We start from the raw sequence: 25,053 nt of genomic DNA, 5'->3' as shown, positions 1-25,053 counted from the left end.
AAAAGAAACTGCCTATGAATGGCAAAATTTAGTCAATAAGTGTCTTTGCATGCCATGTCAAATATCTCAATTTTGTCTCCAGTCAGACTATTCTGGCCAAATATAGCAGAAAATAGTCGACTTAATAATAATAACAAAAATATCAACTCCTAGCAACATTATTTCATAATCTGTAAACTTTAATGTATAATCAACTCGAAAGATTTTGATATCTTAAACCCATACAAAACAGGCCTAATGATTAAACGTTAACCTTGGATTTTTTGTGTATTTTCTGCTATTAAACCAAAATAATCATACATTGGGATATTTTTCAGGGCATAAAAAAAGCTCTACATGGCAAAACTTACTTTGTCAATGAAGGAAAGTAAGTATGCAGAATGCCATCTTGTATAATTTAACTGAATTTCATCTTTTTTGTGTGTGCTGTGGCTCAGAGAGTGGGGGGGGGGGGGGGGGGGGGGGGGGGGGGCACTGAATGAGACCTTCAATTGGCCAGAGTCATATATAATTCTTTTATGGATTATAAATTCAAAACTTCCTGGGTAATCTAGTACATTTCTAAATTGTAGACATAAGACAGAAATTGTTAAAATAGACATAAAATCATTATGATAAAATTGAAAAATCCCACTGCTCTTAAATTTCATTTTTGAACTTATAGTTAGCCAGTACAACATCATTAATTTTGCATTCTATTATACTAACAATTTTTCCTATGGACATGGATCTCATCTCCAAGGTTCATATTATAGCTTAACAATTTTCTACTTAGCGATTTCAGTTCTACATAATCCTTTATTTTACCTTCAAACATTTCGACATAATATACTTGCATTTTCGCCACAGGTAGCCCAGTGAAATTGCGTAGAAGTTTCTTTAAATCGCCTGGAGTCTGGTTAACATAAATGTCCATAAGCTCTTCCTTTTCTTCAAATTTTACCTGTTATAGAAATATAACATTTTTTTTTTCTCTTTGAATTACCACTGCACTATAATTGTAGTTTAGCAGGCTACACTGTGAAATACCTCTCACTAAGAGCTTTGACGGCTTGAGCATCAGTGCTACCTCGAGCAATTCATGTGGTCCCCGGTGGTTTATGTTTGGATGCTCATCCCCTTACTACCTTAAGTTTTCATTGTTCTACTGTATAAGGAATAAATTGTGTATTATTAATATTAAATATTAACGGCACTGACCTCCAGAATTTGGATAAAAAATGATCTTCCTTTCAAACTGAAGTTTGGTCATATTATGAACATTAGAATATGAGTTTTTGTTTCTAACTATTTTAAAAATGCCAAATCAAGAAAAAAAGATGACCACATCCGGAATCAAACTTGGACCACTGCGACAATAAAGAAGTTTTATGCTGTTGTTACCAATAATGCTATGGAGGATTTAGTGTTCAATGCATGTTAAATTTAGATATTTATAATCGAGGCAGTTTACCTCAAGTAAAGCGTTACAAACACTTTTTGATTTTCATCGTAAAAAGTAGTAAAAAACAACACATTCTCATGTTTCCATAACATATAGTCTGTCAGTAACTAAGTTTTAAATATTTCTAAAGCTTCTTAAGAAATATAGCATTAATTTCCAGATATCTAAAAAAAATATTTTTTTTGTTGTCATACTATCTGGAGGCCACTGCCTTTAAGTATAGTATTAATATGCAGTTACAATATGGATTTAGTCTGCCTGTTTAAAGTATGTGTGAAAAGGCCTTTGGTCTCCACAAACTTTAAACATCCCTAGACAGTTTACATCTAGATGGAACTCACATTATAAGTCACAATTGATTCCTGAAATTACTACTTTAATCTGGAAGCTAAGATGAAAAAAGATAATATTATATTTACCAGAAGATTAATATAGACTGCTCTCTCAAATTTCACATTTGCAAGTGGATCCAGCTTACCATGTATCTTCTCTAATTCAGCATATCTGAAATATAATAATTCCATTAAAAAGGTACAAAAGTTTGTTCTTAATGCACTTGGCACGTAGTGTAATCCCTTAACTGATCAAAACAGAGAGCAAAACACATAAGCCCCAATGATAGCCTGTCACACATTCAGTCCAAAGGTCACCGTGACCTTTACCTTTGGCTTATTGATTCCAAAAACAATACAAGTCATCTACTGAGAAGAGGCAGCTCTATGAAGCCAGAAGGCAAAAGACCAAAGGATTCTCAAGTTACTGAGCTAAAACCATTTTCAATCCAGATGTTTGTGACCTTGACTTTTGACCTACTGACCCTCAGAATAGAACTGATCATCTATTGACCACTTACAATCATCCTATAAATTCTGACACTGTTGGCCAAAGCAATCTACTTATTTTTAGTCTCGAGGACACTGTAATCTTAACTTTTGAAGTACTGAACTCCAAAACAACAAGGGTCATCTTCTGACCACAGGCAATGCTCCTCAGAAGTCTGTAGGCAAAAGTGTTTAGTTGTTGAGCAGAAACTGTTTTCATTCTCCAGTTAACTGTGACATTGACCTAGTGACTTGCAAAACAACAAGAGTCACCTACTGACTTACAGTCAATAATCCTATCAATTTCGACCAGTGTGACATGAAACATTCTTTAGTTATTGATCACAAACAAAATGGTCTACCAACAAACGAACAGACCGACAATGAGCAAAACAATTTGAATAATGAAGTATTTAGTCCATTTTATTATCCACAAATATTATGCTATAGAAGACTAGAAGATGCTGATTAATGTAAGACTTTATTGTTTTATACTAATTTATTTTAGGTCGATTGTGAAGCAAGTTACAACTTATATTAATCACTCTCGACACCTCATTCCTGATGCAATCCATTGCCATGAGGGTATGAGAGAAAAGAAGCCTGTCTCCGTTTTAATGCTGAGGGCCAAGCAAGGAAGCTTTTTGGTACCATTTTTAATGTCTTTGGTATGACACGGCCACAGATATGATCCATGACCTCTTGCACTCGAAGTGGACACTCTACAACTAGCTTATTGAGGTAGTTGACGATTTAATAGTAACATACTTGCACAAAATTCACTGTTTCGATTTTATAATTATACAATTGTCTTAAATTAATTATACTACACTTCCCCTTTATGTCAAAATACAGGCCCCTACATACAAGTCATTGATGCAGGAACAGAAAAGAAAACATCAGAGTCTTCAGTCTGAAAATTTGCAAACCTTGCAGGTCTATCCTCAGAATCCATAAAATATCGAAGAAATGCCCTCTCTGCTTCATCTCTCTCTGTCTCTGTTATTGTACTGCCGTTTAACTGTTTGATGCTTGGCAAACGGGCAACCAGATGTTGTCGTCGCTCCTTTGCTTCCCAATCCTGTTTGTACAACATGTTACAATAGTTACAAGGGCTCTAAAACTTTATTGTTAAATAACAAACTCTTGCATTAGTACTATTACAGAACAATGAAAATTCTATTTGCAAATGTCTTTCTTATCGTCTTTCTTACTGAAACATTCAGCTGACAGAAAAAATACACTTAGAAATTTCTGACCAGTATAACTCAATTCTCCACAAAACAAAACCAAATAATTCTAATACCTGAAGCAGAGTGATAGTAGATTTAAGACTAACAGTCTTTGTTCAACTTATAAGGACAGGTTGGGTATTCACTTGCAATGAGCTAACTTTGATGTACAGTGCAAGCTGACTAGTGTGAACAGCTCTGGGAAAGCTGAAATATGTTGTTGCTCTAGAGATGTTAATTTTCTCAGAACATTGTCTCACTGGAAACAAAATTACCTGCCCTGTAGTGTCATATTTAGTCCTCAGGGGTGTCTTTAATAAGGTTACACTGTATCTCTGATATATATGGTTAAACCCGTTGAAGTCCATTCAATATCTGTATAATAGACTTCTGCTTAGACCAGTGCTTGGGGATGTGAGGGGAGTTGCATTTCCCATTACCTCACATGAACACAATAAAACTCTTACTGAGTCAGCTATTATTTTGTTTAGCTGCATTCTATGCTTCCAATTGATCTCATATATTCTATTAAAGTAATATTCTCTAGGAATAACAACAGAATTTTCCTAATATGTAACTCTTGGCATAAAACTGTTATCTATTTCATCTAAAAAGACAAAAATATTTACTTGCCTTGACTAGTGGCAAGTCTGTAATTCTAAGATTTATTAATGCTGGAAAGTGTCCGAATTTATCCACTTCCTCCCATGATCCTATCTGACATTTGCTGATATTCAAATCTGTCAATGCTTGGAATTCTTGGAACTCACTTTCTGGTGACAACTCACATATACCATTATCTATGATGTTTAATGTCTGCAGGCATGGAAATGCAACACCCAGTTTAGATATTTCTGTCCAGTTTTCTATTTCACTTTTATTTACAAAGAGTTTAATGAGAGATTTATGAACAAACTCTGCCGGAAAATCAACCATCTTGTACTTGTTCAAACTTACATGTAACTCTGTTAGACTGAAATAATAAACAAGAGGGCCATGAAGGCCCTGTATCGCTCACCTGACCTAGTGACCTAAAGATCATCAAGATTAACAATCTGACCAAGTTTCATTAAGATATGGTCATAAATGTGGCCTCTGAAGTGTTAAAAAGCTATTCCTTTGACCTGACCCTGTGACCTAGTTTTTGACCCCACATGACCCAGATTCGAACTTGACCTAAAGATCACCAAGATTAACATTTAAAGTTTCATGAAGATATAGTCATAAATGTGGCCTCTAGAGTGTTAACAAGCTTTTCCTTTGAATTGACCTAGTGACCTAGTTTTTGACCCTACCTGACTCAGATTTGAACTTGACCTATAGATAATAAAGCTTAACGTTCTGACCAAGTTTCATTAAGATATGGTCATAAATGTGACCTCTACAGTGTAAACTAACTTTCCCTTTGATTTGACCCCGTGACCTAGTTTTTGATCCCACATGACCCAGATTCGAACTTGACCCAAAGATCATCAAGATTAACATTTTAAGTTTCATGAATATACAGTCATAAATGTGGCCTCTAGAGTGTTAACAAGCTTTTCCTTTGAAATGACCTAGTGACCTAGTTTTTAAACCCACCTGACCCAGATTTGAACTTGACCTGTAGATAATCAAGACTAATATTCTGACCAAGTTTCATGAAGATACAGTCATAAACGTGGCCTCTACAGTGTTAACAAGTTTTTCCTTTGATTTGACCTGGTGACCTAGTTTTTGACCCCGGATGACCCAATATCAACCTCCTCCAAGACTTTATCGAGGGTAACATTCTGACCAAGTTTTATTAAGATTGGGCCCAAATTGTGACCTCTAGAGTGTTAACAAGCCTTTCCTTTTATTTGACCTGGTGACCTAGTTTTTGATCCCAGATGACCCGATATCAAATTCATCCAAGATTTTATTGAGGGTAACATTCTGACCAACTTTCATTAAGATTGGGCCAAATATGTGACCTCTAAGAGTGTTAACAAGCTTTTCCTTTGATTTGACCTGGTGACCTAGTTTTTGACCCAAGATGACCCAATATCGAAATCGTCCAAGATTTTATTGAGGGTAACATTCTGACCAAATTTCATTAAGATTGGGCCAAAACTGTGACCTCTAGAGTATTAACAAGCTTTTCCTTTCATTTGACCTGGTGACCTAGTTTTTGACCCCAGATAACCCAATATCGAACTCATCCAAGATTTTATTGAGGGTTACATTCTGACCAAGTTTCATTAAGATTGGGTCAAAATTGTGACCTCTAGAGTGTTAACAGTCAAATTGTTGACGACGCTGCCGCCGCCGCCATCACCGACAGACACAGGGCGATTACAAAAGCTCACCTTGAGCACTTTGTGCTCAGGTGAGCTAAAAAAAAGCCAGCAAACTATCAATAATATATTTATAAATATTATTAAAATATTAATGATTTACAAATTATAAGAGTGACTATTTAAGAATTCGAAGTTACTTTAAGAGAACAAGAGCTCGTAGAACACGAAATGCTCCCCCCACACCCCTGATGCAATCAGTAATTGCACAAGGAACAGAAATCATTTGGTCACTGTGCACTGGACGTTTGACATACTGACCTCAAGTCAATAATTATAGGTCTTTTACCAGTCTAAACTCCGTATCAAATGTGATCTTAGACCAAAGCATTCTTTAATTATTTGGCAAAAAAGTTCTAATGCACTGAGTCAATGTGACCTTGAAATCAATAGGGGTCATCTGCTGGTCATGATCAACCTCCGTATTGAATTTCGTGATCTTAGACCCATTATCGTTCTCAAGTTACCATCGGGAAACGGTTTAACTGTTGCGGGTCACTGTGACCTTCACCTTTGGCCTCAAAATCTAAAGGGGTCATCTGCTGGTCATGATCAACATCCTTATCAAGTTTCGTGATCCTAGGACCAAGTGTTTTCAAGTTATCATCCAGATCTAATGACCTCAAAATCAATAGGGGTCATCTTCTGGTCATGACCAACCTCCCTATCAACTTTCATGATCCATGGACCAAGTGGAAACGGATTGGTCTACAGACAGACAGACCGGCCGACCAACATCTGCAAAACCATATACCCCACCTTCTTCGAAGGGTCGCATAAATATGTCACATGATGCTCTATTTATGTCTTGAATTTCAGAGAAATCTCATGACTGTAATGACAGAAACCTTTTCAATCTTACAAATCAAAAATTTTACATAAACCAAAAATGCTAATTCATCAGTAATTTGCTAATTCTATGATATTGTAATTTACCAATACTTTGCTTGTTTACCAAGACTTTGTTAATTTACCAAGACTCTACTAATTTACCAAGACTTTCTTCATTTACCAAGACTCTACTGATTTACCAAGACTTCGTTAATTTACCAAGACTCTACTGATTTACCAAGACTTCATTAATTTACTAAGACTCTACTAATATACTAAGACTTTGTTAATTTACCAAGACTTCGTTAATTTACCAAGACTCTACTAATCTAACAAGACTTTGTTAATTTACCAAGACTCTACTAATTTACCAAGACTTTCTTCATTTACCAAGACTCTACTGATTTACCAAGACTTCGTTAATTTACTAAGACTCTACTAATATACTAAGACTTTCTTCATTTACCAAGACTTCGTAATTTACCAAGACTCTACTAATCTAACAAGACTTTGTTAATTTACCAAGACTCTACTAATTTACCAAGACTTTGTTAATTTACCAAGACTCTACTAATTTACCAAGACTTTGTTAATTTACCAAGACTCTACTGATTTACTAAGACTTCGTAAATTTACTAAGACTCTACTAATATACTAAGACTTTGTTAATTTACCAAGACTCTACTAATTTACCAAGACTTTGTTAATTTACCAAGACTCTACTAATTTACCAAGACTTCATTAATTTACTAAGACTCTACTAATATACTAAGACTTTGTTAATTTACCAAGACTCTACTAATATACTAAGACTTTGTTAATTTACCAAGACTTTGTTAATTTACCAAGACTCTACTAATCTAACAAGACTTTGTTAATTTACCAAGACTCTACTAATTTACCAAGACTTTGTTAATTTACCAAGACTCTACTAATTTACCAAGACTTTGTTAATTTACCAAGACTCTACTGAATTACTAAGACTCTACTAATATACTAAGACTTTGTTAATTTACCAAGACTCTACTAATTTACCAAGACTTTTTTAATTTACCAAGACTCTACTAATTTACCAAGACTTTGTTAATTTACCAAGACTCTACTAATTTACCAAGACTTCGTTAATTTACTAAGACTCTACTAATATACTAAGACTTTGGTAATTTACCAAGACTCTACTAATTTACCAAGACTTTGTTTATTTACCAAGACTCTACTAATTTACCAAGACTTTGTTAATTTACTAAGACTCTACTAATATACTAAGACTTTGTTTATTTACCAAGACTCTACTAATTTACCAAGACTTTGTTAATTTACTTAGACTCTGCATATTCACCAAGACTTTGTTAATTTACGAAGACTGCTAATTTGCAAAGACTACTGAACCAGTTTGCACTCAGTAAACAACAGTTAAGTAATTTATGTCTAACAGACAAACTTGCAAAATCAAAACTGTCTTGATTTATCTTCAAAACCTTACATTACATTTATTTAACCCTTAAAGGCAAAGAAAATCTCCTATATAAGTGACCCCACAAATGCCAGACATCTTAATCCCCAATAAACAGGATCATGTCTGGTCTCATAAGGGTCCATAAAACCCCTGTAGACTTGACATGTAGTCGGAAAGTCCATGTCAGAGGATCATCATTTTATTGATATGTACAGATAATTGGTTATTTCCTGTTTTATGCTAAATTTCTATAATAAACTTGTCCATCTTTCAATTTGGACAGTACCATTAACTGTTAAAAGGGGTGCTCACCAAAAAGATATTGACTGAATAGTGAACAATGTAGATGGATGTGCAGGCTGATCTTGGTCTGCACTGGTCGCAAAGGCAGAATAGAATCACTTGCCGCCAGCAGGCTAAGGGTTAAATACTATGCAATTATAGAAATGTTGTTGAAGATGTTCTATGTTTTTGCTGGTTGGCTGTATGTGTAGCTGAGGTGAACAGCTTTGAATAAAAATGGAAGAAAATAGTCCGAGGACCATCCTTAAACAGATTCAAACTTTGACAAAGTACAGTGTGGTCATAGACAAGATGTGTGTCAATAGGACACTTGTGGTCTAGGAACAAAGGAAATTCTATGTGCTCCCCCACCACCCCTTTGGGAGGGGCACAAAAATGAGCTCAAGACGGCAAGAAAAATTACTTTGGAAAACATGACAGTAGTTTCGCAACAAGAGACCAGGATACTCCAGTACTGTTTAAGACAATATCTTTGAGATTTGGAAACTGTTTCTGCAGACCACAATCCCAGGTATCATCGTCTAATGGATTCATGGTGAGGTTCAGGAAGTGTAAGTGAGGTACATGCTCTAATATACAGAATACCTGAAAAATAAAGTCGAAAAACATGAAAATAATATTCAAAAATAGGAAAACACTTCAAAGCTATAATGTAGCATACATACATATAATGCAACCTAGGATATACAGTAATTCAAAATAATCGCATCATCACACCAAGATTTTGCTTTTAACACTGTTAAAACAACGGCCAATGACAACCATCTGCTCTCACTTTTGGCCCAAACAATGAAACTGCTTGGAGAAAAAAATGAAATGATTTCACAGCAATAAAGGGGCAATACTCATGCTGCCCTTACACAAAGTTGATAGCATGGTTTCCTCCCATGTCATAATGAAAGATTTTAAACTTGTTAATCCCGACAACTTAGTGAATGACACAATATGTGACACACATTTGTAATTTAGTCATCTAAAGCAGTTCTTATTAAAAAGAAAACAATTTAAAACAAGAGCTGTCCGTAAGACAGTAAGCTCGACTTTTCTCAGTGTTTGACTCTGAATTATAGCTTTGCCAGTAAAAACTTTATAAAACTTTAACCAAAAAATTCTAAGTTAAAAATGGGCATAATTCTGTCAAAAGTCAAATCAGAGTTATGAGGATTGTTTCTCCTGTTGTAGACTTTGATAGTTAATAACTATTTTAAGTTTTAAGTCAAAAGCTTTGATAGTAACAGAGGTATTTGACTTTATCAAAAACTTTAACCAACAAGGTCGACGCAGGAGCAAGTGAAATAGCTCTACATTTTTTCTAAAAAGTCGAGCTAAAAATGTTTCGCATCAATGACAAATACATGGTTACCTCTTTCCAGTCTGTGATGACATTTTTGGTGAGGTCTAATTCACTAACATGTCCACATAATTCTATGATCTCTTTTCCATCTCCTGCACTGCTAATCTGCAGATTGTCTAGAGTCAAACGTTGCGGTAAATGTGCTTTCCCGGAATCTGTAAAATTGCACAGAAACAATTTGAAATTCTTAAACATAAAATAAACATTCATGAGTAATTCTAGCACAACTGGATTTATTTTCCTATTAAAAAACAGAAGACTGGAAATGTGACGTTATTAAAGGATAAAACCATTGTTACACAGTATGTCATAGTAAATAAGATATAGCATCAAATGTCATATATTAGCTTGCTAAAAACAAGGGAGACACAACACAGGTGTTTGTAAAGTAGATGGCTTGCTGACATTGAAACAAAAGCTGCACAGCAGACAGCATGCTCAACTATTTCAGCACTCAGAATAGTGAATTAAAGGACAAATCTGAGGAAGCTAGGGCTATGATGACACTGGCATGTTTAATGACTGCAATGGGTATGAATATACATGTAAATGGAAATAGTTTAAGTCTGAGTCAAATGTAATAACAGAGACAGGATGAGTGTATCAAAACATTAATCAAGCATGAAAGGGATATGAGCCGTGCCATGAGAAAACCAACATAGTGGGTTTGCGACCAGCATGGATCCAGACCAGCCTGCGCATCTGCGCAGTCTGGTCAGGATCCATGCTGTTCGCTTTCAAAGCCTACTGTAATTAGAGAAACTGTTAGCGAACAGCATGGATCCTGACCAGACTGCGCGGATGCACAGGCTGGTCTGGATCCATGCTGGTCGCAAACCCACTATGTTGGTTTTCTCATGGCGTGGCTCATATCATTCATGGAATTTGTCTGCAAGAGTAATGCACCAAATGTCTAATTATATGGAAACAAGAGCTGTCTCCATAGGATGACACATGCCCCCGATGGCAATTTGAATGAATAGTTATGGCTGATGTTAGACTTTAGGACCTTTGACCTACGGAGCTGGGTCTTGTGCGCGACACGTCGTCTTACTGTGTCATACATTCATGCATAGTTATTTTAAAATCCATGCATGAATGACAAAGATATGGACCGGACACGCCCATCAATGCACTATCATGAAAAATGACCTTTAACGTCTAAGTGTGACCTTGACCTTTGAGCTACGGACCTGGGTCTTGCGCATGACACGTCGTCTTACTGTGGTACACATTCATGCCAAGTTATTTGAAAATCCATCCATGGATGACAAAGATATGGACCGGACACGCCCATCAATGCACTATCCTTTAAAGTCTAAGTGTGACCTTGACCTTTGAGCTACGGACCTGGGTCTTGCGCGCGACACGTTGTCTTACTGTGGTACACATTCATGCCAAGTTATTTGAAAATTCATCCATCGATGACAAAGATATGGACCGGACACGCCCATCAATGCACTATCCTTTAATGTCTAAGTGTGACCTTGACCTTTGAGCTACGGACCTGGGTCTTGCGCGCGACACGTCGTCTTACTGTGGTACACATTCATGCCAAGTTATTTGAAAATCCATCCATCGATGACAAAGATATGGACGGGACACGAAAATTGCGGACAGACTGACAGACTGACAGACCGACAGACGGACAGACGGTTCAAAAACTATATGCCTCCCTTCGGGGGCATAAAAAAACAACTATCTTAAGTTTGAATAAAATCGCATTTAGTAATAAGTGAGATAGAGAAAAAGAGCATCATAACCTTAACTTGAAATTCTAAGAAAAAAGGGGAAATTATTTATGAAATACTGGTGCCAGAGTTATGGTCCTTTGCATCATATGATGTGGATGATGATGTGGAACAATCAGTCAAAGTTTGAATCAAATCCATTTATTAACAACGGCATTTATCATGAAAAACAAACCCATAAAAATTAAACTAAAATTCTAAGTAAAATTCATAAAATATTAGTGCAAAAGTTATGAACTTTTTGTCATATGAGGAAGAACTATTTTAAGTCCAAATTAAATACACTGCATAATAATGGAGAAATTAACCAGAAATTCTAAGTAAAATGTGGGAATAATTCATGAATGTTGGTGCAAGAGTGACGGCCCTTGTGTCATAGGATGTGGGTGATACTGTTAGTCTAAATGAAATCCCTTCTGTACTTACAGAAATAAACAAGAGCTCTCCGTAAGACAGCGCGCTCCACTATTCGGGGATTTGACAGTAAAATGAATATAATATGTCTCAATAAGAGACCTCTACTTTAAAAGGAAGATACACCAAGTGGCATAATTCTATCAAGAACACAAATTAGAGTTATTGGGATTATTACCACACATGCAGATGATGATGGTAAAGATATATTTTGAGTTTCAAGTCATTATCTTATACAGTACCAAAGTTATGTCCAGAAAACAAAGTTTGTTAAAAAATTTAAGTATGAAAGGGGCATAATTTGGTCAAAAATACAAATCAGAGTTATGGGGATTGTTACCACACATGCAGATGATGATGATAAAGATACATTTTAAGTTTCAAGTCTTTATCTTATATTGCATTAAAGTTATATCCAGAAAGCGAAGACTGCAAAACAACTTTAAGTACAAATTTAGGGGCATTATTCTGTCAATAATACAATTAGAGTTATGGGTTTTGTAACCACACAATGCAGATGATGATTATAAATAAATATTTTTAATTTCAAGTCATTATCTTTTAAATACCAAAGATATGTCTATAAACAAAGCTTTCGAAAAAAATTTAACAAGAAAATAATTCCAAGTATAACAATTTTGTGACCTTGACCTTGGGTATAATGGGCCCAGCCTGTGCACATACTTTGTTTGTATGCTGGACAATGTTTATGTGAACTAACAGTAAGCTATAAGTAATAGTAACAAAGAAATGACGCCGGGGCGAGTAGAATAGCCCCCCTATTCTCGGAATAGTGGAGCTAAACAAGATCGAGCTGTCAGTGGGCAGCGCGCTCGACTATTCTCAGTGCTTGATAGTATAATATAAGCAATGAGTAAAACTTTAACATTACAATAAGCATATTCTAAGTCGAAAAGGGGCCATAATCCAGTCAAAATGCTTAATAGAGTTGCCTCCTCCTTTTTACAGTCTGGGGTCATGATGGTAAACAAGTATGCAAAATATGAAAGCAATATCTCAATGGACTTTGAAAATATTTGGGGTGGTACGCAAACTTTAACATTTATTCTAAGTCGAAAAGGGGCCATAATTCAGTCAAAATGCTTGATAGAGTTGCCTCCTCCTTTTTACAGACTGGTGTCATGATGGTAAACAAGTATGCAAAATATGAAAGCAATTTCTCAATGGACTTTGAAAATATTTGGGGTGGTATGCAAACTTTAACATTTGTGTGACGCTCACGCTCACACCGACGCCGGGGCGAGTAGGATAGCTCCCCTATTCTTTGAATAGTCGAGCTAAAAATGCATCAAAAAATAAACTAAATTCTAAGTAAAAAGGGGGCATATTTTGAAAAATTGGAGCTAGAATTATGGCCCTTGTGTCATCTGAACTGCGTGGGGATGAGGAATATAATTTCTACATTTTAAGTCTGAAGCAAATTTAATCCATCTAGTAATTTATAACAGATATTAAGTGAAAGTGCATCAAAACTTAAACTAAGGTGTGGACACGAAAGGGACAGTAACCCTGGGTTGAGTAGGATAGTTCTCACAATACTAGGTATATTCGAGCTAGAAACGTATCCCAAACTTAACAGTAATTTCATCATTGAATAACTTATCACTTCTCATCAGAATGTACATCAATATATCACTTGGGCTGTGACCATGTGGTACAATTCCTATGGAGGTGATTTCCAAACAATTTTATTCGATTTGTTAAACCACAAAATCACAGATTATTTAAGGTGGACAATCAAATTTATCCCTTATCATGCTGGACACGACTGATTGTGGCAGATCATGCATGATCAGCCCTCTGATCATGACCTGCACTATTCACCATTCAGTCAGTACCTTTTTTGCATGCATACTTTTTAACAGTTAATGGTACTCTCCAAATTGAAAGATGGACAAGTTTATTATAGAAATTTAGCAGGGTAAGGGTTAAGTGACATTTCATGACATTCATCACTTTTTATATGTTCTTTTAGAGGTTTATTTCAGAAACAAAATGACTCGACATTACAAAAAGTTAGATTCCTATTACAAATGTAATTAGTAGTTTTTGACCCCACGTGACCCAGATAAAATCCTATCCAAAATTTCATAGCGACAAACATTCTGACCAAGTCTCATGCACATCAAATGAAAAATGCAGCCCTATTGCATACAGAAGGTTTTTCTTTGATTTGACCAGGTGACCTAGTTTTTGACCCCAGATGACTCAGATTCAAACTTAACCTAGATTTCATCAAGAACAAGAGCTGTCCTTAAGACAGCGCGCTCGACTTTTCTCGGTGCTTGACTCTGACTTAGAGCTTTGCCAGTAAAACTTTATAAAACTTTAACCAAAATATCTAAGTTAAAAAGGGGCATAACTCTGTCAAAATTCAAAATCAGAGTTATGGAGTTTGTTTCTCCTGGTGTAGACTTTGATAGTATATAACTATTTTAAGTTTCAATTCAATAGCTTTGATAGAAACAGAGATATTTGATGTTATCAAAAACTTTTACCAAAAATTCTAAGTTAAAAAGGGGCATAACTCTGCCAAAATTCAAACAGAGTTATGAGGATTGTTTCTCCAGGAGTAGACTTTGATAGTAACTAATTATTTTAAGTTTCAAGTCAATAGCTTTGACAGAAACAAAGATATTTGATGTTATCAAAAAGTTTAACAAAAAATTCTAAGTTAAAAAGGGGCATAACTCTGTCAAATATCAAATCAGAGTTATGGGGATTGTTTCTCCTGGTGTAGACTTTGATAGGAAATAACCATTTTAAGTTTCAAGTCAATAGCTTTGATAGTAACAGAGATATTTGACTTTATCAAAAATTTTAACCAACAGCGACACCGACGCCGGGGCGAGTGCAATAGCTCCTCTTTTTCTTCGAAAAGTCGAGCTAAAAATCATTCTGATCATATTTCATGAATATTCGGTCATAAATGCAACCCCTACTTGCATACATAAGAGTTTTTCTTTGATTTGACTGGGTGACCTAGTTTTTGACCCCAGATGACCCATATTCAAACTTGACCGAGATTTCATTATGACAAACATTCTGACCAATTCTAATTTCTTTCAAATGTGGTCTCTAAAGTGTTAACAAGATTTTCCTCTGATTTAATTTCCGAAAGTTAACGTATATAAAGGTATAAATTTCTTTAACAAATATTGCAAGACAATATCATTAAGACTTTTATAAGCAATTAGTGTTGCTTTTTTAATAGTCACTATTCCATCTCACACACTAACACATCCATGAAAACATCTCATGGAAGTACTGAAGTTAAAAAGAACAGACTACCACTTATTACAGATTAAAAAAATTTAATGTACAGTACTATTTCAAACAAAAGTACAGTACCACTTACATAAGAAAAAATTTAAGTGCCACTAATATAAGAAGTACAGAGCCACTTATGTAAGAAAAAAGTGTAGTACCAATTAGTTAAGATACAACAGTACTGGACCTTACCCTTAGATCCAACATGAGGCCCAGATTTTGGAATGAACACTTGTATGAAACTGTCATTGGCACCTCCATCTTCTCCTGTGTCATCATATTTCTCATGGACAGCCCCTGCTAATGTCCGCATTTTTCTGTGCTAATATAAAATTATAAACTAAATGATCAAAATAAGATGGAAAAATGTTACATTTGCAATTTCTGTAAAAAAAATATGCTGTGAAAGAATATTTTAAATTACTTTAATACACAGAACTATTTTCAACTCCTTAAACCATTATTTTTTAGAAGTGTAAGTAAGTTGAAATCTTTTATCCATAGAGTTTTGAGACTACACTACCAAGTGCATACAGTGCAAGGCATAACTCTGTGAAAATTCATATCAGAGCTATGGGGATAATCCGATTGTTTCTCCTGGTGTAAATTTTGATAGTAAATAAATATTTTAAGTTTCAAGTCAAAAGCTTTGATAGTAACACAGATATTTGACTTTACCAAAAACTTTAACAAACAAGAGGGCCAAGATGGCCCTAGGTCGCTCACCTGTGTAACACACCATAACAGTGTAAACATGTTTTACCTAGTGATTTCATGGAGACAATATTCTGACCAATTATCATTAAGATTGGACCAAAAAACGTGGCCTCTTGAGTGTAAGCAAGCATTTTCTTTGATTTGACCTAGTTACCTAGTTTTTTACCCCACATGACCCAGATTCGAACTTGTCCAAAATTTTATGAACACAAACATTCTGATAAAGTTTCGGGAAGATTGGAGCAAAAACAGTGACCTCTAGTGTATGCAAGCTTTTCCAATGATTTGACCTAGTGACCTAGTTTCTGACCCCACATGACCCAGATTTAAAATCGTCCAAGACTTCATGATAACAAACATTCTGACCAACTTTTATGAAGATAGAATCAAAAATGTGCCCCCAAGGGTGTAAACAAGCTTATTCTTTGATTTGACCTGGTGACCTAGTTTTTGACCCCGTATGACCCAGATAAAAATTCATACGATATTTCATGCAGACAAACATTCCGACCAAGTTTCATGCACATCAAATGAACAAGAGTGTTAACAAGCTTTTCCTTTGATTTGTCTAGTTTTTGACCAATATGACCCAGTTTCAAACTTGGCCTAGGAATCATAAAGATAAACATTCTGACCAAGTTTCAAGAAGATAGGGTCATAAATGTTGCCTGAAGAGTGTTAACAAGCTTTTCCTTTGATTTGACTGGGTGACCTAGTTTCTGACCCCATATGACCCAGTTTCAAACTTGGCCTAGAAATCATCAAGAAAAACATTCTGACCAAGTTTCATGAAGGAAGTGTGGCCTCTAGGTTGTTAACAAGCTTTTCCTTTGATTTGACCTGATGGCCTAGTTTCTGACCCAACATGACACGGTTTCGATCCAGGCCTAGAGATCATTAAGATGATCATTCTATGCAAGTTTGTATCAAATCAAAGCATAAATGAAACCTCTATATGGTTGAAAGGGCCAAAAAAGAAAATTTTGCCGCTTTCTGAGGCAGTAACTCTAGAACCCATGATGGAATCTAGCTAGTTTTCGAAAGGAACCGAGATCTTATTGTGACTCAGGGCTCCAGATAAATTTCCATGCAATTAGTTTTTCACTTCTTGATCTTTTCCGCAGTTAGTTTTTTAACTACCAAATTCTATTAGTTTTTTTATTTTAATTTTCAATTAGTTTTCTGTCGCAAAAGTTAAACATTTTAAAATTTAGTTTCTGTTTTTTGTCGGAGGGAGCATATTTATCATTCATTTAATAACAAGCATTTTACCAATAGTTCAACTTCATAGGGTATTACATGTACATGGATTTTATAAAGCAACAGATGAACATTCTTCAGTCTTAGTTACTATCCACTATGTTTTATGAGCTTTTGCTGACCAGAATCAATGACATTTGTTACGATCTCTGTCACAATTCCATGTATGATTTCTTCATTAGATTTTTCTGTCCTTGTCAAAAAATTAATCATAGAAGACAATGCGCTGTCAGTTTATTTTTTGCTTGATCTCGCTTTCTTACTGCTGGCGCCAAATTCTTAATTTCGCAGGAGGGGAGATCACTTTTCCACAATAATAACTGTGTGGTGTACAGATTTTATCGCTGACTTGCGTTAGCGGTGTAATCGTAATTTAACACCCTGACAAAATGTATCGGTGTCAACATAACTATCGTAAAATGGTTCTTGTCCTTTTCGGCAATTTTAAGCATTTTTGAAACAACTGAAATTGAAATTCAATTCATTTTTAAATGACAGGTTTTGGAATTTAATTCGTTTTTGATGAAAATCATTTCATTTTAACGATAAAACGATGCTTATCTGGAGCCCTGTGACTTTTGAAGTTGTGTGTAAGTGTGGTTAAATTCAAATATAAAATGTCACTTCTATCATGTTCACAAGGTAAAAACTACCAATTTTTGGCTCTTTCCCCGTCTCTAGATTTGCCATGGTAATAAGGCTTTTGCCATGGAATTCCATGGAGTTCCGTGGCAAAAAGCCTGGAAATCTGTGGAATATTGAAATTTTCCACGGACATTGAATGGAACAGTAAGTTTGCCATGGATTTCCACGGATTACAGCTGAAATATTGATCAATTTCCACGGAAACAGGAGCTTTTGCCATGGAAAGTTGGACTGGATGGAAAATAGCATAGAAAATAACTTAGAAAATTTTTGTGATAGAAATTGATGAAAACTATGGTCTTAGAATTTTTTGGAGGTATTTCTTGTGAACATAGAATATTTTAATGGATTAGTATGTTTAATGACCAATAACTACAACTAACTTAATTAGATAGGTAAAACAACTAATGGAATTACAGTAAAACCTGTCTTAAGAAGCCAGCCAAGGCAGTAGGAAAAAGTGGCTGCTTATGGCAGATGGCTGCTTAATGCAGGTAATTTATAGAATGAATGACCATTTTGAGAAATGAGACACTGGCTGCTTAAGACAGGTTGGCTGCTTAATAGAGGTGACTGCTAAAGCAGGTTTTACTGAAAAACATTTATTGTAATGCAACTTGTCATATAAACTCACCTAGCAGATAGATTCATTTTGAACTAATCTTAAAAAAAATTATTGAAATCTCATGACTTTTTCTCCTAGAATAACACCAAAAAGAACAGCACTAACAGTAGTTACATATATAATATTACAATTCTTTACACCAACATTCATTAAAAATTACCTGTCCAAGGGATTCTTAGTTAATCAAGTAATAAATGATTTGGTTCTTTTAATCTTCTGTAGTGTACCTGTTGCTTGTCTCACAACAGGAGATTATCCCAGACTGCATGATAAGATCTTGTCTGCTTTATATTTAGAAACTCATAACAAGAGATCAACCAATGAAAATAAAGTCTGTGAACTACTTCTGGGGGCTGTAATTGTACCTCAAAAAGTAATCCTGAACTTTTTTCTGTTTAATATCAGGGCAAACTTCAAAAATAATGAGTATGTAAGTGGAATAAAATCAACCTGTGGTACAAAAATATTTTTAACATCCTAGATTTATCCTCCAATAGCTGACTGTAAATGACACATTTGCCCAAGCATATCTAAATTTCAAATCTACACAGGAAGTTCTTTGTTTGAGAGCAGGATGGAGTTATTTTACTGTGTTTACATGCAGCTTGGAAGTTAACAATAACTAAAAGAATACACCAGGTGAGTTCATAAAATTTATTCAAGATTTTCCAACAGCAATGTAGAATACCTATAGCAAAAGTAACAAAACTAGTAAATGGATTCAAACTGGAAGCAGGTGGCTTAGATTTCATTGTGTTATGCAACAAATGATTTTTGTTCATTTATTTAACAGCTTTTGTTTTGCAAAGAACTATTAAGCAGCTGTAATTTCTAGTTTATAATACTTTTAATTTACTAAAAGGAAAATTGGATACTTTTTAAATGAAATTAATCAATGGGGTCAATAGAATATAAGCCAGTCCAGTTATCTCCACAGGTGGCACTGCTGTATTACAGGGTAAACAATGCTACCAGTCAGCTGACCACTGTTTACAAAGTAAATTCAGAGAATTATAGTATATGTGTTTTTAACCTGTTATTAAATTGGTTTATTGGTGTTGCACACATTTATGTTAAGGTAATGAGAATTATGTTTTTAGTAGAAAGAAATGTTTATGGATTATTTACTTGTTATTAATCGATGATTATGCTCTTTCTTGAAAGTGTTTAACACTGTTTCGAAAATTTAGCAATAATACACATATTAAGCAGCTATTTGTTATTTAGTTACTATTACTTTTTCTTTTGAATTCTGATATATTCAACTTTCTAGTTATTTTCAATATTAATATGATTTTTATATTTACAAAAAAAGATAGAATCTTTCAGTGAAGTTGATGTCTAGTCCCTTAGCTCCAATATTAAATTATTAACGAAGGAGCCTACTAAAATGAAAATCTATGTCTAACATTTACTCTTTTCAACACTATATAAACTGGAATGTACAAGTAAATGAAAATTGGTTATAATGTACAGATGTATGTGTTCATTTTAGAGGATTCTTACAGAATACTAGTATATAATTAAATATTTATGATGCTGCTGATAAGATATTTTTGGCCCCATTTATTCATCATGATGATGTATAGTTTTAGTTTCAGGTCATTGACATACGTAATAAATAATAAACCAATTTTTTTTTATGGATATCTAGGTTTTGAACTATATCTGTTTTTCAGGAGTATATAAACAGCATACAGTATGAATGAATGAATGGAGATAATTCAGTTTAGTGACCCAATGTATTGTGTTCAAAGGAGGCTCCATCCAAAAATTCAAAGACATGTAAGTAATTACTATAGTATTATAAATAACATGTACACACTACCATTGTTCTAAGTTTGAAAGTGAGCAACTGACAATTTTCCCGAACACAGCTGAATGGATGAACTTCATAATTGCAAGCAGAACCCACGACAGGTTTTATAATTATCTCCCTTATATCAAGTCCAGACCAATATTTTATTTAATGATTAAAAAAGTACCAAATTAAGTTATCACTTGGCATTCAACACAACTTTTGGTGTTAGTGCAGGCAACTGGTAGAATTTAAATTAGGTCACCATTTATACAATAATAGCAATGCATAAGTTGAACCTACTGATCACTACCCCAAAACAGTGAATATCTGTCTGCATGCCTTTTTTTGGAACCTTATTCTACCAACATTTGAAATCAAATTTAAAAATACAATTTCTTGAAAATATAATAAGTAATGTTATTACTTGCTTAAATCTGCAGTGTTGCCTGTATGATAAAGATGCACTACTTTGAATACCATTTTAAATTTTGAAATTATGAAGTAAGGACAAAACTAATGAAGTAATTGCTTTTATGGTTTAATTGGTTTAATATCTCTTGGTTTATTATTTCAACAGGTTAATGCAGTGAGGCAACTGATGGCAAATGATGGCTTTGTGGCGGTTAATGAAAACTACATGGTATTTTACACTGATGGTGGCGAACAGTGACAGAAAATTTCTCAACCAATAGTTACATTTAGTTGAAAGTGATGGCATAATCTTATACTGACTATACTGAATTATAACAAACATTGATATACTACAATGACAGTGGATCTGTATAGAAACTGGTGACATTTTAGCTCTATATTGTTTGTTCTATTTTCTGTCACCTAGTGAAGAAATGTCAAAATTCATAAGCAGTTTTGTTATACTACAGACTGTTATGAAATTATAAATTAAGATGTGACATGCATAATGGTTTCTGATTTTTATTTCAGTCCAGTTCTGTCACCAACAAGTTTCCATGGTATTTCCACAGATTTCCACAGATATCTGCCATGGCAAGCCGTCCGAATACTCCACGGATTGCCATGGAATTTCGCTGGTTTCCGCGGTCATCTGTGGTGTACCATGGAAAGCTGTGGATTTCCATGGAAAGCCATGGATTTCCACGGAACTCTGTAGCATTCCATTGAAATCTATGGAGCTCCACGGATTTCTTTTTCGTATTTTTTTTTTTCATAAAAAGATGATATAAATTGGTAGTCCGAATACTCCATGGAATATTTTCTATGGATTTCCATAGAATTCCATGGCAAATCTAGAGACGGGTCAGGGCTCAATCAGAGGCCGTAACTCTGGAACCTATAACTGGATCTGACAGATTCATCAAGGAATCCAAGATTTATTGTTGTTGAAAATATTTTGCAAGTTTATATCAAATCAAACTGTAAATGAAGCCTCTATATGGCTGCAAAAGCCAAAATAGCAAATTTTGGCCCTTTGAGGGGCCATAATTCTGGAACCCATTATGGGATCTGGTCAGTTTTCGAAAGGAACTGAGATATTATGCCAATACAAGTTGTTTGCAAGTTTGATTATAACCGATTGCAAAATGTTGTCTCTATTGTGTTCACAATCCAAAGACAGCAAATTTTAGCCCTTTGAGGGGCCTAAACTCTGGAACCCAAAATGTGGTCTCTATTGTGTTCACAAGGAAATTGTGGACGGACGGACGGCGGACGATCAAAAAAGCAGGTGAGCTAAAAAATTCTAAGTTAAAAAGGGGCATAACTCTGTCAAAATTTAAATCACAGTTATGGGGATTGTTTCTCCTGGTGTAGACTTTGAAAGCTTAGTTATTTTAAGTTTCAAGTCAATTGCTTTGATTATTAACACAGATATTTGACTTTGTCAAAAACTTTAACCAATGGCGATGCCGATGCCGGGGTGAGTGCAATAGCTCTACTTTCTCTTTGAAAAGTCAAGTTAACAAGTAAAAAGCTAAGATTTAATATATTGTTCCTCAACATCATTACATGTTGATGAAGTGCACTGGAATATCAGCATTGTTTGATCAAGCTGACTTTTTTTTTTTATCTAATTCTCTCTTCTAGGGTCGCAATATATCTATGTTTTCCCATTGAACACACATATATATATGTATACAATGTATACGAAAAGGTGTGTTAATAGCATGGGAGAGTGGAAATCTCTGTTAATGCACATTTACTCTCCTGTTAAAACAACCCCTGTAAATGACATACACAGCAAAGACTACGATAAAAGAAATCAAAAGACATCGAAATTTCATGGAGGCAAACATTCTGACCAAGTTTCATGCATATCAGATGAAAAATGCAGCCCCTATTGCACACACCAAGTTTTTCTTTGATTAGACCGAGCAACCTAGTTTTTTTAACCCAGATTACCTATATTTAAACTTAACCTAGATTTGATCAAGACGAACATCTGATTAAATTCCATAAACTTCCAGTGAAAAATGCAGCCCCTACTGCATACACAAGGTTTTTCTTTGATTTGATCTAGTGACCTAGTTTTTTATACCAGATGACCCATATTCAAACTTGACCTAGATTTCATCAAGACAAACATTCTGATCAAATTCCACGAATATTCTGTGAAAAATGCACCCCTATTGGCTATTGCATACAACAAAATTTTTTTTATTTCGTCCAGGTGACCTAGTTTTTTACCTCAGATGAGACTGACCCATATTAAAACTGGCCCTATATTTTATCAAGATAAACATTCTGATCAAATTGCATGAAGATCCAGGAAAAAGTGCAGGCCCTATTGCATACACAAGATTTTTCTTTGATTTGACCTAGTCACCTAGTTATTGATACCAGTTGACCCATATTCAATTGACCCATATTCAAACTTGACCTAGATTTCATCAAGACAATCTGATCAAATTTCATGAAGATCCTGTGAAAAATGCAGCCCTATTGCATACACAAGGTTTGTCTTTGATTTGACCTAGTGACATAGTTTTGGGACCCAGATGACCCTTATTTGAACTTGGCCTAGTTTCCATCAAGGCAATCAATCTGATCAAATTTCAGGAAGATCAAGTGAAAAATGCAGCCTCTATTGCAAACACAAGCTAAGGACAGAGTGATCACCAATAACTCACCTCAGCAATGTTGGCGTGAGCTAAAAGTATAGTACATCAGTATGCCATAAAAATTATATTGAGAAGAATGACATTGTGTTTCTTTTATTATTACTTAGGTAAGAAGAATATAGGGGAAAAATTGTGTCATGATGAAAGCAGTGTTTTTCATAAATATGTTACAATAAAAAAGAAAATTATTTAAAAACACATTCATCATTTTGTCTCATGTATTAAATGGTACAGTCTACTTCATCATGTACATCCAGAAAGGGTTTTGTTGGTTGGGATTATGTTAAAAAACATTTTTTAGGGGAATTTTTTTCAGAAATAGGGGAAAAACACTGTTGGGAAAGTAATTTTTACAATGTGAACAATGAGTGCAATAGCTCTACTTTCTCTTTGAAAACTCAAGTTAACAAGTAAAAAGCTAATGTGCGAAATCGCGACCTCCTTTCCCAACCACTGGGGTATATGGTAATTTTCTCCAAAAATTTAGGGGCCCACCGCAAAATCTAGGGGCCGTGGGTTACTGGGCAGCCGGCCCCTGCTAATTTATATCCCTGAAAGGTGTGTACCGGTTCTCGTATCTGGCCTTGGTAGCTCAATTGGTAGAGCGTTGGCACAGTATTAAGCCGAAGGTCCGAGGTTTGAGTCCCGGTCGAGGCTGAACATTTTTCCTGAGACTGTTACAATATTTTAAAAGTTATACAGCATTCAAAAACAAAGTCAAATTAATATTGAATCAAATCATAAAAATATTCTCAAATAATTTCAGTTTTGGACTTGGTGTCGAAGTGTCTTGATACCTTGATTCTTCTGAGTCTTCTTAAGTCGACGACTTGTATACTCCCCCTATAAGAGTGATATCATTAACTATGCCCGGTTCATATATCATGTCAGTTCTAAATCTTTTATATGCCCATTCTTTGTCCAGTTTTGATTTAAAACTTACAACTGTTGCGCTGCATACTGTCTCTTCCTTCAATTAAAATTAAGTTGTTTCATGAATCTATACTTCTAGCAGGAAATGAGTTCAGTTTCATGGATTTATTACATCTAGGCTTTTCAATTTTGAAGATAATTATTAGATATGCCCCTGTGTTGTGTTAGATCATTAAACTGGAAAAACTTATCATAGCGGATGTCTTCAAAACCGTTTATAATCTTAAAAATTTCAATGAGATCATATCTACATCTTCTATAATGAAGCGTTGGCAAGTTAAGACGTACTAATCTGTCTCTATACGGTAAATTACCTGAAGGTCTTTTCACCCCAAGACACCCCAAGACACCTAGAATATTAATTTATTTGTATCATTTATTAAAAATATATATCTTAAAGACATGCTAATACAGACTGTAACAGTTAAGATAACCTTAGAGTAGATTTTTTTCAAGGAAATACATCTAAGAACATCAGCTGAAATGAACTTGTTATTAATGTGAAAGGGAGGTAAAGCCAACATTACTATGTTAATTACATATTTATTTATTTCCCTTGGAAATAGTCATTCTGCAGATCCCGGACACCCTTACAGTAAAACATTTTTATTTTTTACTCAAATTTACAAACATATTTTAAAAACACAAATAACTTCTGAATGAAAGGGAAATAACTGGATCTCCTTTAGACTTTATCATAGTTAAGCTTTTTGGATTATTCCCCTTGAATTATTTTTTTCTAAAGTCATCTTTTTTTATGAT

The 25,053-nt window shown here is 34.7% G+C and overlaps 1 protein-coding gene and 1 long non-coding RNA gene across 2 annotated transcripts; one reads left to right on the top strand and one right to left on the bottom strand.

Annotated features, from left to right (window-relative positions):
* Window positions 1–462: 462 nt before the first annotated feature.
* LOC123530457 (tubulin-specific chaperone cofactor E-like protein) lies at window positions 463–24,634 on the bottom strand. The gene is made up of 8 exons (XM_053521389.1): window positions 24,156–24,634; window positions 15,408–15,537; window positions 9,769–9,914; window positions 8,809–8,990; window positions 4,131–4,470; window positions 3,195–3,346; window positions 1,864–1,948; window positions 463–943 (listed from the first exon to the last, which is right to left on the bottom strand). Exons 2-8 carry the CDS (start codon window positions 15,526–15,528, stop codon window positions 704–706), a joined length of 1,266 nt encoding a protein of 421 aa, XP_053377364.1. The 5' UTR covers window positions 15,529–15,537; window positions 24,156–24,634; the 3' UTR covers window positions 463–703.
* Window positions 18,553–21,398, top strand: LOC123536718 (uncharacterized). The gene is made up of 3 exons (XR_008366708.1): window positions 18,553–19,101; window positions 20,142–20,247; window positions 20,841–21,398. It is a non-coding gene; the product is annotated as an uncharacterized LOC123536718 (long non-coding RNA).
* Window positions 24,635–25,053: the final 419 nt, after the last annotated feature.

The sequence above is a fragment of the Mercenaria mercenaria genome, chromosome 13, assembly GCF_021730395.1.
Source record: "Mercenaria mercenaria strain notata chromosome 13, MADL_Memer_1, whole genome shotgun sequence".
Lineage (NCBI taxonomy): Eukaryota > Metazoa > Mollusca > Bivalvia > Venerida > Veneridae > Mercenaria > Mercenaria mercenaria.
The sequence above is the reverse complement of the archived record's forward strand: the minus strand, read 5'-3'. Positions and strand labels throughout refer to the sequence as shown.

Coding starts and splice junctions, on each gene's coding strand:
- LOC123530457 (XM_053521389.1), bottom strand. CDS start 15,528: ATGCGGACATTAGCAGGGGCTGTCCATGAGAAATATGATGACACAGGA. Junction 1,949..3,194: donor TCTGAGGATAGACCTGCAAG/GTTTGCAAATTT, acceptor ATTATATTTCAG/ATATGCTGAATTAGAGAAGA. Junction 944..1,863: donor CAGTCTATATTAATCTTCTG/GTAAATATAATA, acceptor TTTCTATAACAG/GTAAAATTTGAAGAAAAGGA.